The 17,266-nt window shown below is 38.2% G+C and overlaps 1 protein-coding gene across 2 annotated transcripts in view; it reads right to left on the reverse strand.

Annotated features, from left to right (window-relative positions):
- Positions 1–17,266, reverse strand: part of SRGAP1 (SLIT-ROBO Rho GTPase activating protein 1) — a 248,081-nt gene that overhangs the window by 23,509 nt on the left and 207,306 nt on the right. The window contains exons 12-15 of one of the 2 annotated variants that reach the window (XM_031462764.2): positions 15,884–15,917; positions 12,410–12,470; positions 12,174–12,251; positions 9,946–10,080 (exon numbers count right to left, since the gene is read on the reverse strand). In XM_031462764.2, the coding sequence (XP_031318624.1) occupies positions 9,946–10,080; positions 12,174–12,251; positions 12,410–12,470; positions 15,884–15,917 (308 nt within the window). Of the gene's footprint in view, positions 1–9,945; positions 10,081–12,173; positions 12,252–12,409; positions 12,471–15,883; positions 15,918–16,429; positions 16,533–17,266 lie in introns of both variants that reach the window. The other variant, XM_010980295.3, reaches the window with a different exon arrangement.

Raw genomic sequence — 17,266 nt, forward strand, 5'->3', positions numbered from 1 at the left:
GTTTTTTTTTAAATGCTGAGGCCAGAGATTCTTTTTTGAGGCCAAGGTTGAGAACCACTGCCTGAATTACTCACGCCAAGCTCTTCTCCCTGGAACCTTGAGTGCTGACCCCAGCTGCTTTCCCCTTATTATCAAAACACCCTGTTACTGCAGCATTTTACTTTTTCATTTATTTTCCACAGGTGAAAAGGAGGGGAGAAAAACACATTAGGAATAGTCTCACTTAACCACTGAGGAGTTTGCAAAACAACACATAGTTTATCAGGATTTCTGGGAAAAATCACTTTCATTCCCATCTTTGAGTATGTTACAGCTGGAACTGTAGCTCTCTCCTTTTAGAAAGTGAACTTCAGAAACTCTAAAAAGAATGTAAGTCAAACATCATCATCATCCGATGAACATTTAATTTTTCAACATAAACCTATAATTAATAATAGTGTGATTTCAGTAAAAATGAAATACATTTATATTCTGCTTTTTTATTTGTAAAGTATTTCAAAATGGAAAAAATTATAACACTATGAACACGGTAGGTCAGCGTCACATGTATTAAGTATAAACACTCTGTTTAATATACTTTCCAGACAATGGTCTTAAGTATTTTTTTCTGAAAAAGAGGAATAAGAGGCTTTAAAAGAAGTTATTAGACAGGTGCATAAATTTACTCAGGTCACAAGAACGCAATAATCAAGTTATCAACATTTCGACCTAATTCAGTCTCAAGTGTCTCAGGATCAAAACAGGTCCCAGGGCAATTTCATGGGACACTTAGAGAATCCACATTGTACAGAGAGGGAAGATGAAGCACCTGCAGACGAAGTAATTCCCAAGAGAGTTTGCGGGGGAGAACTTTGCATCTATAAATGCTATAGATTTAGGTGTAGTTGGATTATTGTTTCATATAAAAAATAAACTGCTTAAAAGTTTTGTTACCTAAGGTAAATTTTTTTAAAGTATGACTGTTGTTGCTATTTTCAGTTAAAGATAAAAAGATGATTGAGCACACTTGTATCTAGAAAGACTATCTCAAAAAAACAAACTCTCAAAGGTGAAATTAGATATATTATGACCCATTCTTAAAAGTAAACATTGAAATTTACTAGCATCTAGCCCCTTGTTCATTAAAACACTGTTTACATAAATAATTTTACATCCTACCTCAAGCCAAGCCATCACAATGTTAAATATATTAATGTAAATAATAAACTGTAAAGATGAATTGTCCTGTTAATGGCCTCCTGGTTGGCAATACCCTCCACTCTTCTCCAGCCACATGTAAAGCCATATTGGGTTTATGATTAAGAACAAAACAACAAAAAACTTCTGCCATTGTTTACAGAGGATCTGGGGTGTTTCAAGAGTTCAGTCTACTGCTTCTCCAAGCTAACCCCCAGATTAAGATTAAGGTTAATGATCAGAGAGAGGGTTTTAGTATCTTAAAGCTAGTTTTTGGGTCCTAAAGTTAAAGAACAAAAGGAAAAGAATGAATGCAAAAGGAACCACTGTTACTGTAGTACTGATTTTTAATATTTGTCCAAACCCATAGGGGGACCAGTCATTTTTAGGCTAGAAGAGTATAAAGGCATTACTTCCAAGAGGCTTAACCTTAACCCAAGATCCTCTTGTTCCTACTTCTCAGTTCTAAACTTAGTTCCTCTACTCCTTAAAGGTAGTCTCAAAATTTTATTTAGAAAGAATTGGGGGGAACAGATATTCATATACCAACTTCATAGTAGCATTATTTGTAATAATCAAGAGTTGGAAATAACCCAAATATCTCTTGATGGATGAGTGGATGAAAAATGTGGTATATACACACAATGAAATCTTACTTGGCCTTAAAAAGGAAGAGAATTCTAACACATGCTACAACATGGAGGAACCTTGAAGACACTCTGCTAAGTGAAATAAGTCAGACACAAAAAGCTACACACAAATATTGTGTAATTCCACTTATATGAGGTATCTAGAGTAATCAAATTCATAGAGACAGAAAGTAGAACGGTGGTTGTCAGAAGCCAGAGGGAGGTAGGAGCGGATAGTCACTGTTTAATGGGTGGAGTTTCAGTTTGGCATGATAAAAAGGTTCTGCAGATAGATGCAAAACAATATGAATGTATTTAATCCACTGAAGTGTCCATCTTTTTCTTTTTTTTTTAATTGAAGAAGTTAATTTACAATATTGTGTTAGTTTCAGGTGTACAGCAGAGTGATTCAGCTGTACATATATATGCCTATTCTTTTTCAGATTTTTATTATAGGTTATTACAAGATATTGAATATAGTTCCCTGTGCTGTACAGTAGGTCCTTGTTGTTTATCTATTTTATATATCTTAATGCGTATATATGTTAACTCCAAACTCCTAATGTATCCTCCCCTCTACCCCCGCTTTCCCCTTTGGTAACCATAAGTTTGTTCTCCATTGAACTGTATATTTAAAATTGATTAAAATGGTAAATTCTATGTTATGTATATTTTACCACAATAATAAAACTGAAAAAGAATAGGGGTGAGGGGCCCTGTGAGATACCAAGGGAAGATTTCAGGAGTTCTAGAAAAGCAACAGGAATGTAAAAAAAAAAATGATGCTAACAAAAAAAGACTAGATAAAATTATGTAAGGAAGGCATTCTCTGCAACCCTACTAAATATAAACCAAAGCAAAACAGAATTGCTGACATTGCTGAAGTAGTAGCAAATCTACGTGTCCCAGAGGCCAGACCACAGTGGCTGTGAGCAAGACTCAGATGCCACCAGGCTGGGTGCTCAACAGACTTGCAGCGCACATCCTATGGGAGACTCGCTCTGGTACAAATGACTCATTTGCTCTCCTGAGTCCAGTCAGTGGGTCAGAATTTATGGTTGCTATGGACACTCTGACTAATGTGCATTCCCAGCTGGCTCTGAGTGTGGCAATTCAGGGTCTCTCACAATTTTATGCTGCAGGAAAAGACGGATCTTTTCTTCTCCCCAGAAAAGTTGTCAGTGAGGAAAATCAGTCTTTCATCTGGATTTCTTTTACTCTGGGCTTTGTTTCCACACTTCAGCATCTCATGTAATTAGGTAAAAGTGGCATTCATCCAATCTCGGTCACATGTTCAAAGCTCCCTAGGCTAATTTATGTTCTTTTTTCTAGCGCTGCAAGGTTCCCGTGTCAGCATGCCAACTTCCCAGCACAGGGGTTTGACAGCTCCACGTAAACCTGTGTGACAAATTCACCGCCAAACACAAGTTAATTCAGAAAATGGCAGAAAGTTCAAATGGCCATTACTTGAGAAATGCCAGTTCTTCTGTGGCACTATTTGTAGAAGTGTTTGTTTGTCAGAAAATAAAGAAATTACAAGATGCAAATTTATCTTTTAGTATGAAAATAGGGAAAGGAAATTCCTTGGTGGTCACATTTAGAAATGGCTTATGTAAGAGCAGGTACACAAATATTTCTGAGCTCCCTAGCCTGAAAAATAGTAATCAAGGCGAATTTACCAGTGCCAGGGGATTTTTAAGTTCATAGTTAGGTTCTAATAATGTCAAGGTCAATCAGCTGTGTGTGTGGTAGTGTGTGTGTATGAATGAAAGGGAAAGAGAAAAACAGAGATGTTCTAGTACATCTGGATGGATCTTAGCCTAGCCTCGGGATGATCTGTCAGCTGTTTTTTTTAAGCAAGAAATGAACTGCTTATAAATCTCTCTAATTAACCATTTACAGATTTGACTTCGGTGAAACATGCCATTGTGTTCTTTCCTAGTTAAATAGCAACACGGTAGATACAAGTATATAAATAGTGTCTCTCCTCCTGCTGAGTTATCATCTCCAGGTCAATAAGGAAACTGAGTCTTAGTCTGGGAAGGATTACCTATTGAGGGCAGATACTAATCCTATTAAATGTTTTCAAGGATAAAAGGAATCTTTAAGAAAATCATTATAAGGCATCAAAAAGAAATTTAGAGTTCAAAGAGAAAGCTACCATGTATGGCAATAAAGCCGAAAGAATTTTTAGCAACAAAAAGACACTGCAGGGCCAGGAAGAGTTCAAAAGCTTTTTTCATGAAACGGTCAAAATACAGGCAAATGGACTTATCTACCAAGAGGCTCATCATGGTATTCTGTAGAACTGCAAAATCACTGGAAACAGCCTAAACTAAAACTAGGGGATTTAAAAAAATCAAATAAAACCCATTACTTGGCCACTAAAAGCTATATTTTGAAAAATACTTAGAGATGTGGGAATATGTTAATAATCCTATTAAGCTGAAAAAGTGGTTTATAAAGAGCAAATATGGTGTTATAATTTTTTTTGATTGAAGTATAGTTGATTTACAATGTCATGTTAGTTTCTGGTGTACGGCATAGTGATTCAGTTATATAAATACATATATTCTTTTTCATTACAGGTTATTACAAGTCATTGGATATAGTTCCCTGTGCTGTACAGTAGGTCCTTGTTTATCTATTCTGCATATAGTAGGTATGATAATTTTAATAATAGATTTATTGAGATATAATTCATATATCATGTCATTCACATATTTAAAGTGTACAATTTGATAGTTTTTAATGCATTTAGAATTGAGAAATCTGATTGATCAATATGACTGATCAATTATAGAATATTTTCATCACCTCTAAAAGAAATTTTACACCTACTGATGGTCATTGGGTCATTGAGGTATCAGTAACAGCCAGGAATCTCCTCTTTTAAAGAGATTAGATGTTGGAAGAAAAGGGACTGTTAGACATAGTGCCATCAAGTGTTCTTGAAAAACACCCCATTCTGCAAACCTATGCACTGAAAATAACGAGACTTACAGGGAAAAGTAGGGTTGGGAGCGACTACTCCGTACCTCTGAAGCTCTGTAACTGCAGCGCTGACAGAACATTAACAACACTACTTAAATGACTCGCACAGTTAAGCCTCTACCGGTGCGAGCGCCGGCATCCTTAGCAGCCTTAATCCCTGGGGGGTCCTGCTTCTTTTGAGATGTGGGTCCTGGAGGGTATTCATTTCCAACAGAGACTATTATCATCAAGATTAACCCAAGGATTATTAATTCATACTTGTTTTTCATTACTCCATTGCTTAAGTACAGGAGAGGTGTCTTGGTGTTTTTCTTCTTCATTTGCACCCACAGCATTTCATGGAAGGCACTGCTTGTGTGAAAGAAAGATACTTCTGCAGTTTTTTCATTTTTTCCCTTATGTTCTTCCTTGTTTGCTCCATAGTTGATTGTGAGAAAGCTTGTCTTTGATTGTTACAAAACATTTCACGTGCTGGGAAAAATCGTGTTGGAACCAACACCACTTCTGGGTTAAACTAACATCATTTCTAAATGCACCTGAGGTAATTACGGCAAAGAAACAGATATTTAGCTGGACAGATAAACTGGTAAATGGCTAACTGAGGTACTGGCACATGTGACCCGAGTAGCTGTAATAGCTGTAACCATGACAGCTAGCAATATCTGTTGAGGCTTACTGTGTGCCAGGCATGATGCTGAAACACTCTGTATGAAATTATCTCCTTTCTTCTTCACACACACTCTATGAAGTAGATAAAGAAACAGATACTTAAAGAGATTATAAATACTGATCTCTGCCCAAGCTCAATAAAGCTGTTAAGCGGGAAGCTAGGATTTGAACCTAAACCTTTCTTACTCTGAGGATTCAGCTTTTAAGAACCATGAGGAAATACTATTTCTCATCCAATGAAAGTGTGATGTGATTTTACAATAGCTCCTGACCACGTAGCCCAGTGTTCTCTAGCCAAGCTGCTACATGTAAACGCAAATGCTGACAATGTATGTACCTAGAAAACCACTAAGCGATAGAGAGTGCTTATCATTTTTCCAGATTTAAACTTTCTGGCTAGGCTGTGAGGGAAATCTTTGCACATGGCCAAAGGAGAATTCCAGAAGTGTGACAACCTCCTTCCTGGTTCTTTCCAGCTGGGTCAGAGGCTGCTGCAGTGACTCAGACTACATGAGGGCCTTGGAAAGGACACGCTGGCGTGTTTCTGAGCTCCACACAGGATGTCAGACTGCATGGGGTTGGGGTGGAGGGAGTTATGACTGGGGAATTCATGCCCAATGAGATCTAGGATTTGAGGCATGGATGCCAACACAATAATTTTGGTGGAATCTTGACTCTTCATTTCATTTAAATTCTATTTAACAGCGATGAATTATGCACTCACCATATGCCTAGAGTTAACTATGCCAAGTGCTGGGGCTACAAAACAATAATCCATCAAGACCTCACACGCTTGTGGAGCTAAATGTAGGCCTTCCATTGAATATACTCCACGCCACGCACTCTTCTTGGCACTTTATGTGTATTAACTCATTAAATTCTCACAACCCTATGCTATATGGACTCGTGATCTCCCTATTTTATAGATGATGAAACTAAGGTGCAGAGAGGTTCAGAAACTTGCTGGTGAGCAATCTGGACACAGGATTTGGATCTAGGCTATTGGAATCCACAGCCTACATTCCTAGCCTCTTCCCTAAACGCTGTCTCTAGCAGAGGGAGACAGAGAAGTTAGAAAAATTGTAATGTGGGGCTTTAAGAAAAATTACAGACATATGTACACGGTGGAACATTAGTAGAGGAGAAAGTGACTAATGCTGCCTTGGGTGCTGGGAGGAGTTGTCAGTTCAGCAAATCCTTCCTAGTGGATGTCAAACGGCTACCAGTAACAGCAGATGGAACAGCAAGGGCCAAGGCACGGAGGTGGGAAATGGCCTGGCAAGCCTACATGCTGCTGTTGTTTGCTGTGTTTCTGTTTGTAAGTGTGTGTCTGTGGGGAATTAGGTCCATTTATTTATTTGTTTATTTTTAATGGAGGTACTGAGGATTGAACCCAGGACCTCTACCACTGAGCTACACCCTCCCCTCTAGGCTGCTGCTGTTGAAATAGAAAGTCAGTAGGGTAGAAGGAGGTGAAAGACTTACACAAGGAAAACTACAAAATGCTGACGAAGGAAACTAAAGATGACTTAAATAAGTGGAAAGATACCCCATGTTCTTGGATTGGAAGAATTAATATTGTTAAAATGGCCATACTACCCAAGGCAATCTGCAGATTTAATGCCATCCCTATCAAATTACCCAGGAAATTCTTCACAGAACTAGAACAAATAATCATGAAATTTACATGGAATCACAAAAGACCCAGAAATGCCACAGCATAATTGAAAATAAAGAATGAAGCTGGAGGAATAACCCTCCTAGACTTCAGATAATACTACGTAACTACAGTAATCAAAGCGTCATGGTATTGGTACAAAAACAGACATATGGATCAATGGAACAGAACAGAGAGCCCAGAAATAAACCTACACACCTATGGTCAATTAATCTTCAACAAAGATGGTAAGAATATACAATGGAGAAAAGGCAGTCTCTTCAGCAAGTGGTGCTGGGAAAACTGGACAGCCACATGTAAATCAATAAAATTGGAACACTCCCTCACACCATACACAAAAATAAACTCAAAATGGCTTAAAGACTTAAATATAAGACAAGACACTGTAAACCTTCTAGAAGAAAACATAGGCAAAACATTCTCTGACATAAATCTTAGCAATGTTCTCCTAGGGCAGTCTACCCAAGTAATAGAAATAAAATAAAAAATAAACAAATGGGACATAATGAAACTTATAAGCTTTTGCACAGCAAAGGAAATCATAAGCAAAACGAAATGGCAACATACAGAATGGGAGAAAATATTTGCAAATGATGTGACTGACAAAGGTTTAATTCCCAGAATATATAAACAATTCATATAACTTAATAACAAAAAACCCAAACAACTCAATCCAAAAATGGGCAGAAGATCTAAATAAATAATTCTCCAATGAAGACTTACAAATGGCCAATAGGTACATGAAAAAATGCTCGATATCGCTAATTATCAGAGAAATGCAAATCAAAACTAAAATGAGGTATCACCTCACACCAGTCAGAATGGCCATCATTCAAAAGCCCACAAATGATACATGCTGGAGGGGGTGTGAAGAAAAGGGAACCCTCCTACACTGCTGGGGAATGTAGTTTGGTGCAGCCATTATGGAAAACAGTATGGAAATTCCTCAAAAGACTAAAAACAGACTTACCATATGATCCAGCAATCTTACTCCTGGGCATATATCAGGAAGGAACTCTAATTCAAAAAGATACATGCACCCAAATGTTCATAGCAGCACTATATACAATAGCCAAGACATGGAAGCAACCTAAATGTCCATGAGATGACTGAATAAAGAAGTTCTGGTAATATTTGTACAATGGAATACTACTCAGCCATAGAAAGAATAAAATAATGCCATTGGCAGCAACAGAAATGGACCTGGAGATCATCACTCTAAGTGAAGTAAGCCAGAAAGAGAATTAAAAATACCATATGATACCACTTATATGTGGAATCTTAAAAAAAAAAAAAAAAGGAAAAGAAAAAAGAGGACGCTAATGAACTCATCTACAAAACAGAAAGAGACTCACAGACACAGTAAACAATCTTGCCGTTACCAGGGGAAAGGGGGTGGGAAGGGATAAATTTGGGAGTTTGAGATATGCAAATGATAACCACTCTATATAAAAATAGATAAAAAACAAATTTCTTCTGTATAGCACAGGGAACTAAAGGTATTCAGTATCTTGTAAAAACCTTTAATGAAAAAGAATATAAAAAATGTGAATACATATATACACACATGACTGTGACATTATGCTGTCCACCAGAAATTGATATATTATAACTGATCATACTTCAATTGAAAAAAAAAAAAAAAAAAAAGAAAGTCAATAGGGTAGGTGGCAGAAGATGAGTGTATAGAAGTAATACAGATAGAGGAAGAATTTCATTCTATAAATCGGCCATACAAAGGAGTTTGTTTTCAGGTGGAGAATACTGAGATAGGTTTTAAACAGTAGGGTGGGGGTGGGGGGGTGGGGATGGGGATAGAACACTATTTGCCCTTTCGAATCTAGCTGCCATGTGAAAGATGAAATGATGTGTGTGTGCGGGTTGGGGGAGGGTGGGTAAGGAAAGAGGGCAAAACCTCGAAGTAGAGTCTCCATTTAAGAGACTGTAACAGCAATCCCAGTGAGAAACCAAGGCACTGGAATGGGGAAGGGAGGGTGAGCAGAGAGATTTTCTGAAGTCAACTGGACCTGTTGATTCGGGGAGGAGGCTTGCTCATTAGAGTAAAGCTTGATTCTTATGAAAGGCCTCATTACATGATTTAAGTCAGCTCTACACCCTTGCCTGGGAACTTGGACTTAAAGGGACACTGCATTTACAGATGCAGGGTACGCAACTATGGTTATATACCTAATTCTCAGGATCATTATTTTCCCCTTCCTCCCTGGAGTGTCAAAAGCCCTCCACCCCCTGAAGAAAACAGCAGTGCTTTATTGCTGACGATTATGGGTTTCACACTGTATCATACACAGCCCCAGAGCAACTCTGCCTACGTGCTGGGGATGCCCCCTGGCAGACAGTTACCACCTGGTGTTCCTGCACTGAAACCTTATTTCTTGAAGTAACATTCAAAAGTGGGATAAATTACTCCACTCCTAAGATTGGTGGAGAAAACCAAGAACCAAGAGCCAAAAAGCAGTGACACTGCCAGGATGACAGCTTCCTCCTCCCCTTCAGCTGTGTGGTACCTGCCCCTCTGCTCTATTCCAGCCACTAAGTGGGAAGCTCTCATGCGCTGTGGAGCCTGAGGACGTTCAGGAGCAGGGCCCACTCAGTGAAGGGCGAGGCCACAGCTAGGAGGATGACTCACGCTGGATCCAGAGAGAAAACAAATGGTCTTAGAAATTTGGTGGTGATGGTGGGGGAGGATATGTGGAGAGGGGCCACTGCCTTTTCCAGGAAATTGGTTAGTGAAATAATTCTAGTGGGAAAAGAATCAGAAAAAAAAAAAAATCCACTTACTGATACAAGAAATCAGATCATTAAATCTTTCCTTAGGAAAGAGGGGGTTTTCCAGCCCACGGAAATAGAGCTTCAGAACGCCAGCAACCGAGTTAATATCATGGTTACTCTGGTCATCAGCCAAAGGGTTTTCGCCTAAAAAAAAAAACAAAAAACAAAAAAAATTAGTTCCATGCACATTGCTTCTCATTTTTTTCTCTGAACAAAAATATGTTTCTATACTCACACACACATTTCTATATATACACGTATCTTTTAATTACACTTTATGGAAGATTACATGGTACTAAAATTAAAATAATTGGTTTAGATATCCCACCCCATGATTAACTTAAAAATAGCTGGCTAAAATAAAGCTTTTTTTAGATCTTATGCTACCAAATAATCCCTTACAAATTACCCAAATCTTAAAATAAAATACTGTGGGATTTATAATTTGACCCAACTTTTTTTTTTTTTAAATGCTAAAATCTGTCATCTTATTTTGACACGAATTCAAATACGACATTCTGTGTTTCTTATCCTACTGGGAGAAAGAAACAATATAGGCCTGTCTGGCTATGCTATATGGATCAGCAAAATTTGTAAGAAATATTATAGGATTCATCTAACTATGAATACATATAATTAAATAAATGTTTCTCAGAGTGGTGTAGTGGTGTTCACGGCACACTTGAAAGCCATGTTCAGCAGGGGAGATTTCGAAATCAGACAGAGGAATCTGAAAATGCACCCTTAACAGTACCAAGGAATTTGAATAAAAAGTGGAAATTTAAAAAGTATCTCACAAACATGAAATTATATGATTTTTTTTGGTATGCACTTTAAAAATACTAGGTGACTGTCCGGGCTAGTCCACCTCCCTGAGAATTAAACTGAGATAAAATCCTTAAGAAGTACAAAATAATATATAGCCTTAAACTGAATTCCACTTTTTAATTCAGAGGTCTGCTCTTCTCTTCTAAAGTTCACAAAAACTGTGTATTGCATTTTAACTTTTTTTTGGGGGGGGGGGTGTCTCTTGAGCCAGTTTATGTTCAGGGACCTGTGGTTCCTTTTTCTCTGCTTCTCAGGAAGGAAATCATTGAACATGAACTCACCAAAATATTTTTTTTTGCCGACTGTGAGAAAGCCTTACCCAAAGAGATCACAAACAAACAATAAATACCAGGGGAATTTCCAAAGAAAAATAATACGGCATTTTGCCTTTGGTGGTTGGCACAGGAATCTGAAGCTTTACTCCATTTCCATTTATCCTGAATATGGTCCATGCGAGAGACTTGGAACACTTAGCTGTTGAGCGGGGAGGCGGCTCTGCTCTATACATCATATCAGTCAGAGGATTTGGAACAGGAAAAACAGTCTGGCTCCAAGTTTACCTCTTCAACCAAGGTTTCAAACTTTCAAGGGCTCTGTGCCAAGTCTGGGTCAGGGCGGATGGGACAGAGAGAGTCTGCCCTGTGTCCAAGCCTTGATGCCCCTCCCTCTGCATCCTTGGCTTGACATCTGAGCAGAGGGGGGATAGAGCAGATATATCCAGAAGTAGACATAATACGAATCATTATAATTGGAGAGCATGAATAGCTACGAGCCACCACGAAAGAGTTAGGCACTTTCATGGATTATACCCAATCCTCACCCTAATCCTAGAATTCTGTAGATGAGAAAACTGAGAGATGAGTAACTTGACCTAAATCACGTGATCAGTAAATGAAAGAGGATGGTCTGATTCTAGGTCTGCCTGATGTATGGTTTTGCTAATCATAATGTGCTGACGAACAGCTGACGAGGACTTATTCAGCAACCAAGTGGGAACAAGAGTAAGGCACCAACTCGGGCAACAGGAAAGGAGTTTGGGGATGGTAATAAGAGGAAGGAGAGTTCCTGACAAAGGAAACAGACATGAAGCGGGGATGAGTCACCTCCAACACCTGCTGTGCAGGCCCAGGCCGTTCCTGCCTTTCATGCGCCACCTTTGACAACGTGCTGAGGATGATCAGTGCCGGTCCCAAACCAGAACACAAAACTCATCTGCTTTTCTAGACTCAATAACAAAGCCTTATGATTTTGGCTTCATTTCTCAGCTATTCTAAATAGATTCCTAACATCCCAAATGAAGTAAATGCAGTGAAAGGTTTTGAGATAGACAGAATGAGTTTGCCACTTCACTCTACCGAAAAGGATGACTTTTTAACAAGGTTTGCTTATAGATACAGATGTGCAATTACCTCTCTCAAATGAATTTTTAATATCATTGACTTCCACTTGGGAACCAGACACTCTGAAAATCCCCTGATGCTGAAGACCTACAGAGAATAGAAGGGAAAAAGGATAAACAGTCCCATTATATCCTCCAGGTGCCCCTTTCCCCAACGATTAAGTGTTAAAAGGAAAGACATGCTTACTAAAATATTTCTCATAATTTTTTTTTTAAAATAAGAAGATGTTGTAGTTCATGGCTTACCATACAGGTTGATGAACCGAATACAGCTTTCCACAATGAGGGGGATGATCTGTCCTGAATCCTGGGTAAAGAGATGGAGACCAGTTAACCGTAAAGGAGAGGTGCACATCACACAAGATAACAAACCTCACAGTTTAGCCCTAATTAAAGAGTGATTTTCTTTTACTCTTTTAGATGATCATTTCCAAATACACTCCCTCTAAAATATTCCACAAGGAACAAATATAAAATTATATTTAACCAAAGTTACATTTCAGTTCTGGGGCAAACCAAATTAAATACGTTGAAGGCAATCATGTTTCAGCTTACTCTGCTGTGCCTGAAGATGTCACAGTTAATTCATCGCTTCTACTTGTACTTAGGCTCACATACCAAAATGAATACGTAAATCACTCATTTAAATAAAAAAAGGTTATTTATACAAGTAATTAATCTCATGAACCTGAAGAGAATGCTGTGTATTCTAAGCATAGCATCTTAGTACTAAATGACCGTGTTAGTTACCAGACATGACCTTCCAGCCATCTCAGGATCCTCTCTGTTACATCTAGACGATGACGGTCATAAAAGGGCTTATGCATTTCCGTGTAATGCGTGATATGAGAATTGCTTTGTAGATGCTCATAATGTGCCATGTATTTATTTAGTTTGCATCAGAACTTACTCATCCTTACAGATTTTTCATTTTTATTTTTTCATGTTTTAATGATTGAGGAAAAAACGGTGCCCATGTGCACCCCGTAAGACTTCATTTTCTTAGGAAGGAACATTTCTTGGCTTTCTTTCCCCACCATCTTGCAAAAGAGTCAGTGCACTCTACTGAACAAATGTGAATTCTGCAAATCTTTTAAGACATTATAGGATGACAAAGGAGATGAAGGAGCTGCTGAGGTCACAGTTAAATATGTATCAATGCCATGCACTCCATGGTGTTAAGAAAGGTTACTGGCTCTGGAGTTATTTTTCATGTACTTTTAAGACTCTGCTCTTTCATGAATTAGAGCTGTAAAGGAAACATGGAGGTTCAAAATGATTTGCTGAAATCAGGTACTAATTCATGAGGAATTCTACTCTGAAACACAAGAAGAATTTGGTTCTCTAAACATATTAGAACAGTTCAGAGTCCACTAACCTAAGAAGTGGGAATAATGTGGTTCAGCGATCTAAATTTTCACTATTCCTAGAGCAGGTAATATACTTCTCGAGGAATAGTTTCATTGTAGGTTTTAAGACAATCTAATCAGTGTATAAACCAGTTAATGGTTCAGTTATTTCTGGAGCTTGTATTAAGTTTCTGTAATTAGTCAATTTGTTTTAGGAGCGTAAAGTTGATTAATTTCTTAAAGAAGGTTCTTAAGAATAAAAACTCTTTTCAGTGTCGACTAGTTGGTTCAAAAACAGCAATGTGATTACATTAAAACTTACTGAATATGAGAGGGGATTTTTCTTTACGTCACAAGTCTGTTTTAGGTGAAGTGACCTTTATAATGAACAATTCCTATAGCACTGTCATCTAAAAGAGCAACAAATACTTAAATGTAAATGATAAAAGGAGAATATTAGGTTGCAACTCGGCTTGAACTTAGTACTAAAACAAAAAGAAAAACAAAGAATAAAAGGTTGTTAAAAGGAAAATGTTTGCACTAGGACGGTTGTAAATAAAAATGTCTTAGGTTTTCATATTATTTCAAAAATATTTTCTTCTTTACACTTACTCAGGTAATCGCTAATCTTTCAGCTACTGGTATTTCATTCAGATATAATAAATTCTGGAGTCAAAAAGTAATGAATGTGCATGTTTTTCAATTTATTTTCAAGGATGCCAGATGCTTTGGTAGAAAATATTTTACAAGAATTGAAAACAATGGGATGTGCTCCATTGACCATTCAAACAAACCCCTTGGTGCCTCAGTTTCCCTGTGGGACACAGAGGGAAAATGGTTCTGCTCCTGCTATCTCTCAGCGACACTGTGGGGACCTCAACTGACTGAGCACTTCCCAGAAGTGTAGAGAAAGATTCTTTAATATATTAGCCTGGGACAAAGAGGAGCTCACATACGTGAATCTTCTATGATAACTGGTTTACTCCTTCTTTGGTGCCCAAATTTGGCTTCCTTTAACTGGTTTTTTTTTTTTTTTTTTTTTGAAATACAGTCAGTTACAGTGTGTCAGTTTCTGGGACAGCACAATGTCCCAGTCATGCATACACATACATATATTTGTTTTTTTTGTTTTTTTTTGTTTTTGCAGGGAGGGAGGTAATTGGGTTTATTTATCTATTTAGTTTGACGGCGGCGCTGGGGATGGAACCCAGGACCTGTGCATGCTTAGCACATGCTCTACCACTGAGCTACACCCTCCCCCTTCATATTCTCTTTCACTAAAGGTTATTACCACATATTGGTTATAGTTCCCTGTGCTATACAGAAGAAATTTGTTTTCTAAATCTATTTTTATATTCCTTTAACTGTTCTTAATGAAACATCTTTTCAAAACATGTGCTTCCCTATCACCTTAAGCAGTCACTCGTGTACTGTGTTATCAAACATAATGGAACCATAGCCTGCTTCTTGGAGCTTTTCTAGCTGCTCTTTCTCTGCCAGGCCATCAGCTGCACATCTCAGTGCTTTCATTTTATCATTCCCTTCTTTCCATCTAATTTGCCCGTGCTTGTTAAGCCCTGGGCTGGGAAATTAGATAATCAAATTTGACAATAATTTTATATTAAATTAGAGCCAGTAAGGCTCTTCTGGGTTTAAGGCTAATGGCAATGGATTTGTGATTGCTCTTTAGCTTGTCCGGTGGCTTCTCACTTAAATCCAAGGTGAGGGCTCATTTTTAAGGTTGCCAGAGGTTTTTAATCTCTATCTCTATGTACGTATGTCCGTATGTGTATGTCTATCTGTCCATCCATGTGCGTGCACACACACACATACACACATTTTTTAACCATTAGTGCATAAATAATAAAAGATCCGTCTTTAAAGCTAGTAAGACCTCTGTAACATATTATTAAGGGAGGTTATAAAGGATGTTGTTTCCTATATAACTTTAGTCTTCAGAAACACGGCATCCCATGTCATAAAGTATTAGCTATTAAAGAGCAAGTTCTTCTCTTTTTTTGTGTAACTTATGTGAAGGTCCAAAATTCAATATTAAATGTGCATTTGGTATATAACACTGACTTTCCTTAACAGAAGTCCCTGACCCCAGTTGGGTACGTTTGCCAAATGCATAACATAAAAACTAAGAGTTTGCCCAGTTTTACTAGAGGACTACCCCTCTTAAATCAGTGTTTGATTTCTATAACTCTTTTGTAAGTAAAGCCTATTTATAAGCCTGTCTTATTTCCAACGGCAAACACTTTTCTTTTAAAGACCTTAAAAAACCTAATTAAAGCCAAGCATGACTGTGATTTGAAAATGATACCAAGAGCAAAAGAGGCTGTGCCCTCACTTCCCTCGAGCACTGTACCTGGTGTCTCGCGTGTGAATTCCTTCGTCCTCGGCTAGAAGCGTTATCAGAAATACAGGATGAAAAAGAAGACAGAGTAAACACAGCAGAGATACAAGATACAGACCACAGGGTCTTACAATTTATCCAATATAATGAATTCCTCAAGTCATAGGAAATCACAACTGGCTGCAATTTAGAGCTCGCCTGACAATGGGCTTTAAAGATCTATTTTGTGCCATCTCATTTGCATGAGTAGAAATGATACAGTTTATCAGGTAGCTCTCTTCCTTTTTGCACAAAATATGGCTCTTTTTTTTTTTTTTTAAGAAAGAGGGCTTTCTCTTTTGCCAGCATAATAATACCCACATTTATTCCTTCTTCTGAAGGCACTCAAACCAAATATTCTTTCCTCTCTGACTTCAGGAAATATTATATTGATTTTCTGGGAAAGCAAAGAGCCCCAGGACAGACTTGGACATAATGACCTGCCTCCTTTTATGAGAGGCTGAGACCATTATAGTAAGAAGCGTGGAGATCAGCCACCCAGATGGCTGGTGCCAGTACCTTGATGAATGTTTCCAAATCCCCATTAAACAACTTAGCATTATACTGTGAGCGGGGTCTGGACTTCCTGTGTTTCTGGGGCTTAGGGGGAACGTTTGGAGGCCTAAGGGAGGGAATATAATTACTGAGCATGGCAGAAATCAAACAATAAATGAAACAGCCATAGGTCACATCAAAATTACAAAACACAGGAATCCTTGTGTTCCTCCTCCCCTCCAGCCCCCACCTCAGAGGAAAACAGTCCTTCCTCTTTCCCATTTAGTCACCTTCACGTATGCATCCAAATCCATATTAGCTATTCAGTCAGACTGTTCTTTTCTTGTGTGTTCTGGCTGACAATTATTTTGCTAGTTTGTTTTAAAAATGGTGAGCATCACCAAAGGGAACTGTGAGCTATTTGGCCAAGCATTACAAACCAAGATCTGTGTTATCTGCCTTACACGTCACAAAGGAGACACAAGAGATCATAAAAATAAGGGCCCTGATGGGTCCCAACATGAGAAACTAAACATTTTTTATAGTTACAACGTAGTCCTTCATTACATCTGTTCAATATTCATCAGGTATTCACGGGATTTTATTTTATGCAAAAGTAGCTATTAATGGGTCACAGGTGAAAAACAGAGTTTTGTTTCAACGCTATTTCTGGGGGCAGTAGGTCTTGGCTCACATGAATTGCTATTTCTTTAAAACAAACTAGCTCACCACCTCACTATTTAGAGAGCGTTAGGATGCACAGAGTCAGTCAGTCTCTCTGGCCTATGCACATCCTGTGTACTGTGCACTATATTTAGAAACCCTGCATCCTCTTGCTCTGTAACTGGTGACAGGGAACCT

The sequence above is a fragment of the Camelus dromedarius genome, chromosome 11 (assembly GCF_036321535.1).
Source record: "Camelus dromedarius isolate mCamDro1 chromosome 11, mCamDro1.pat, whole genome shotgun sequence".
NCBI lineage: Eukaryota > Metazoa > Chordata > Mammalia > Artiodactyla > Camelidae > Camelus > Camelus dromedarius.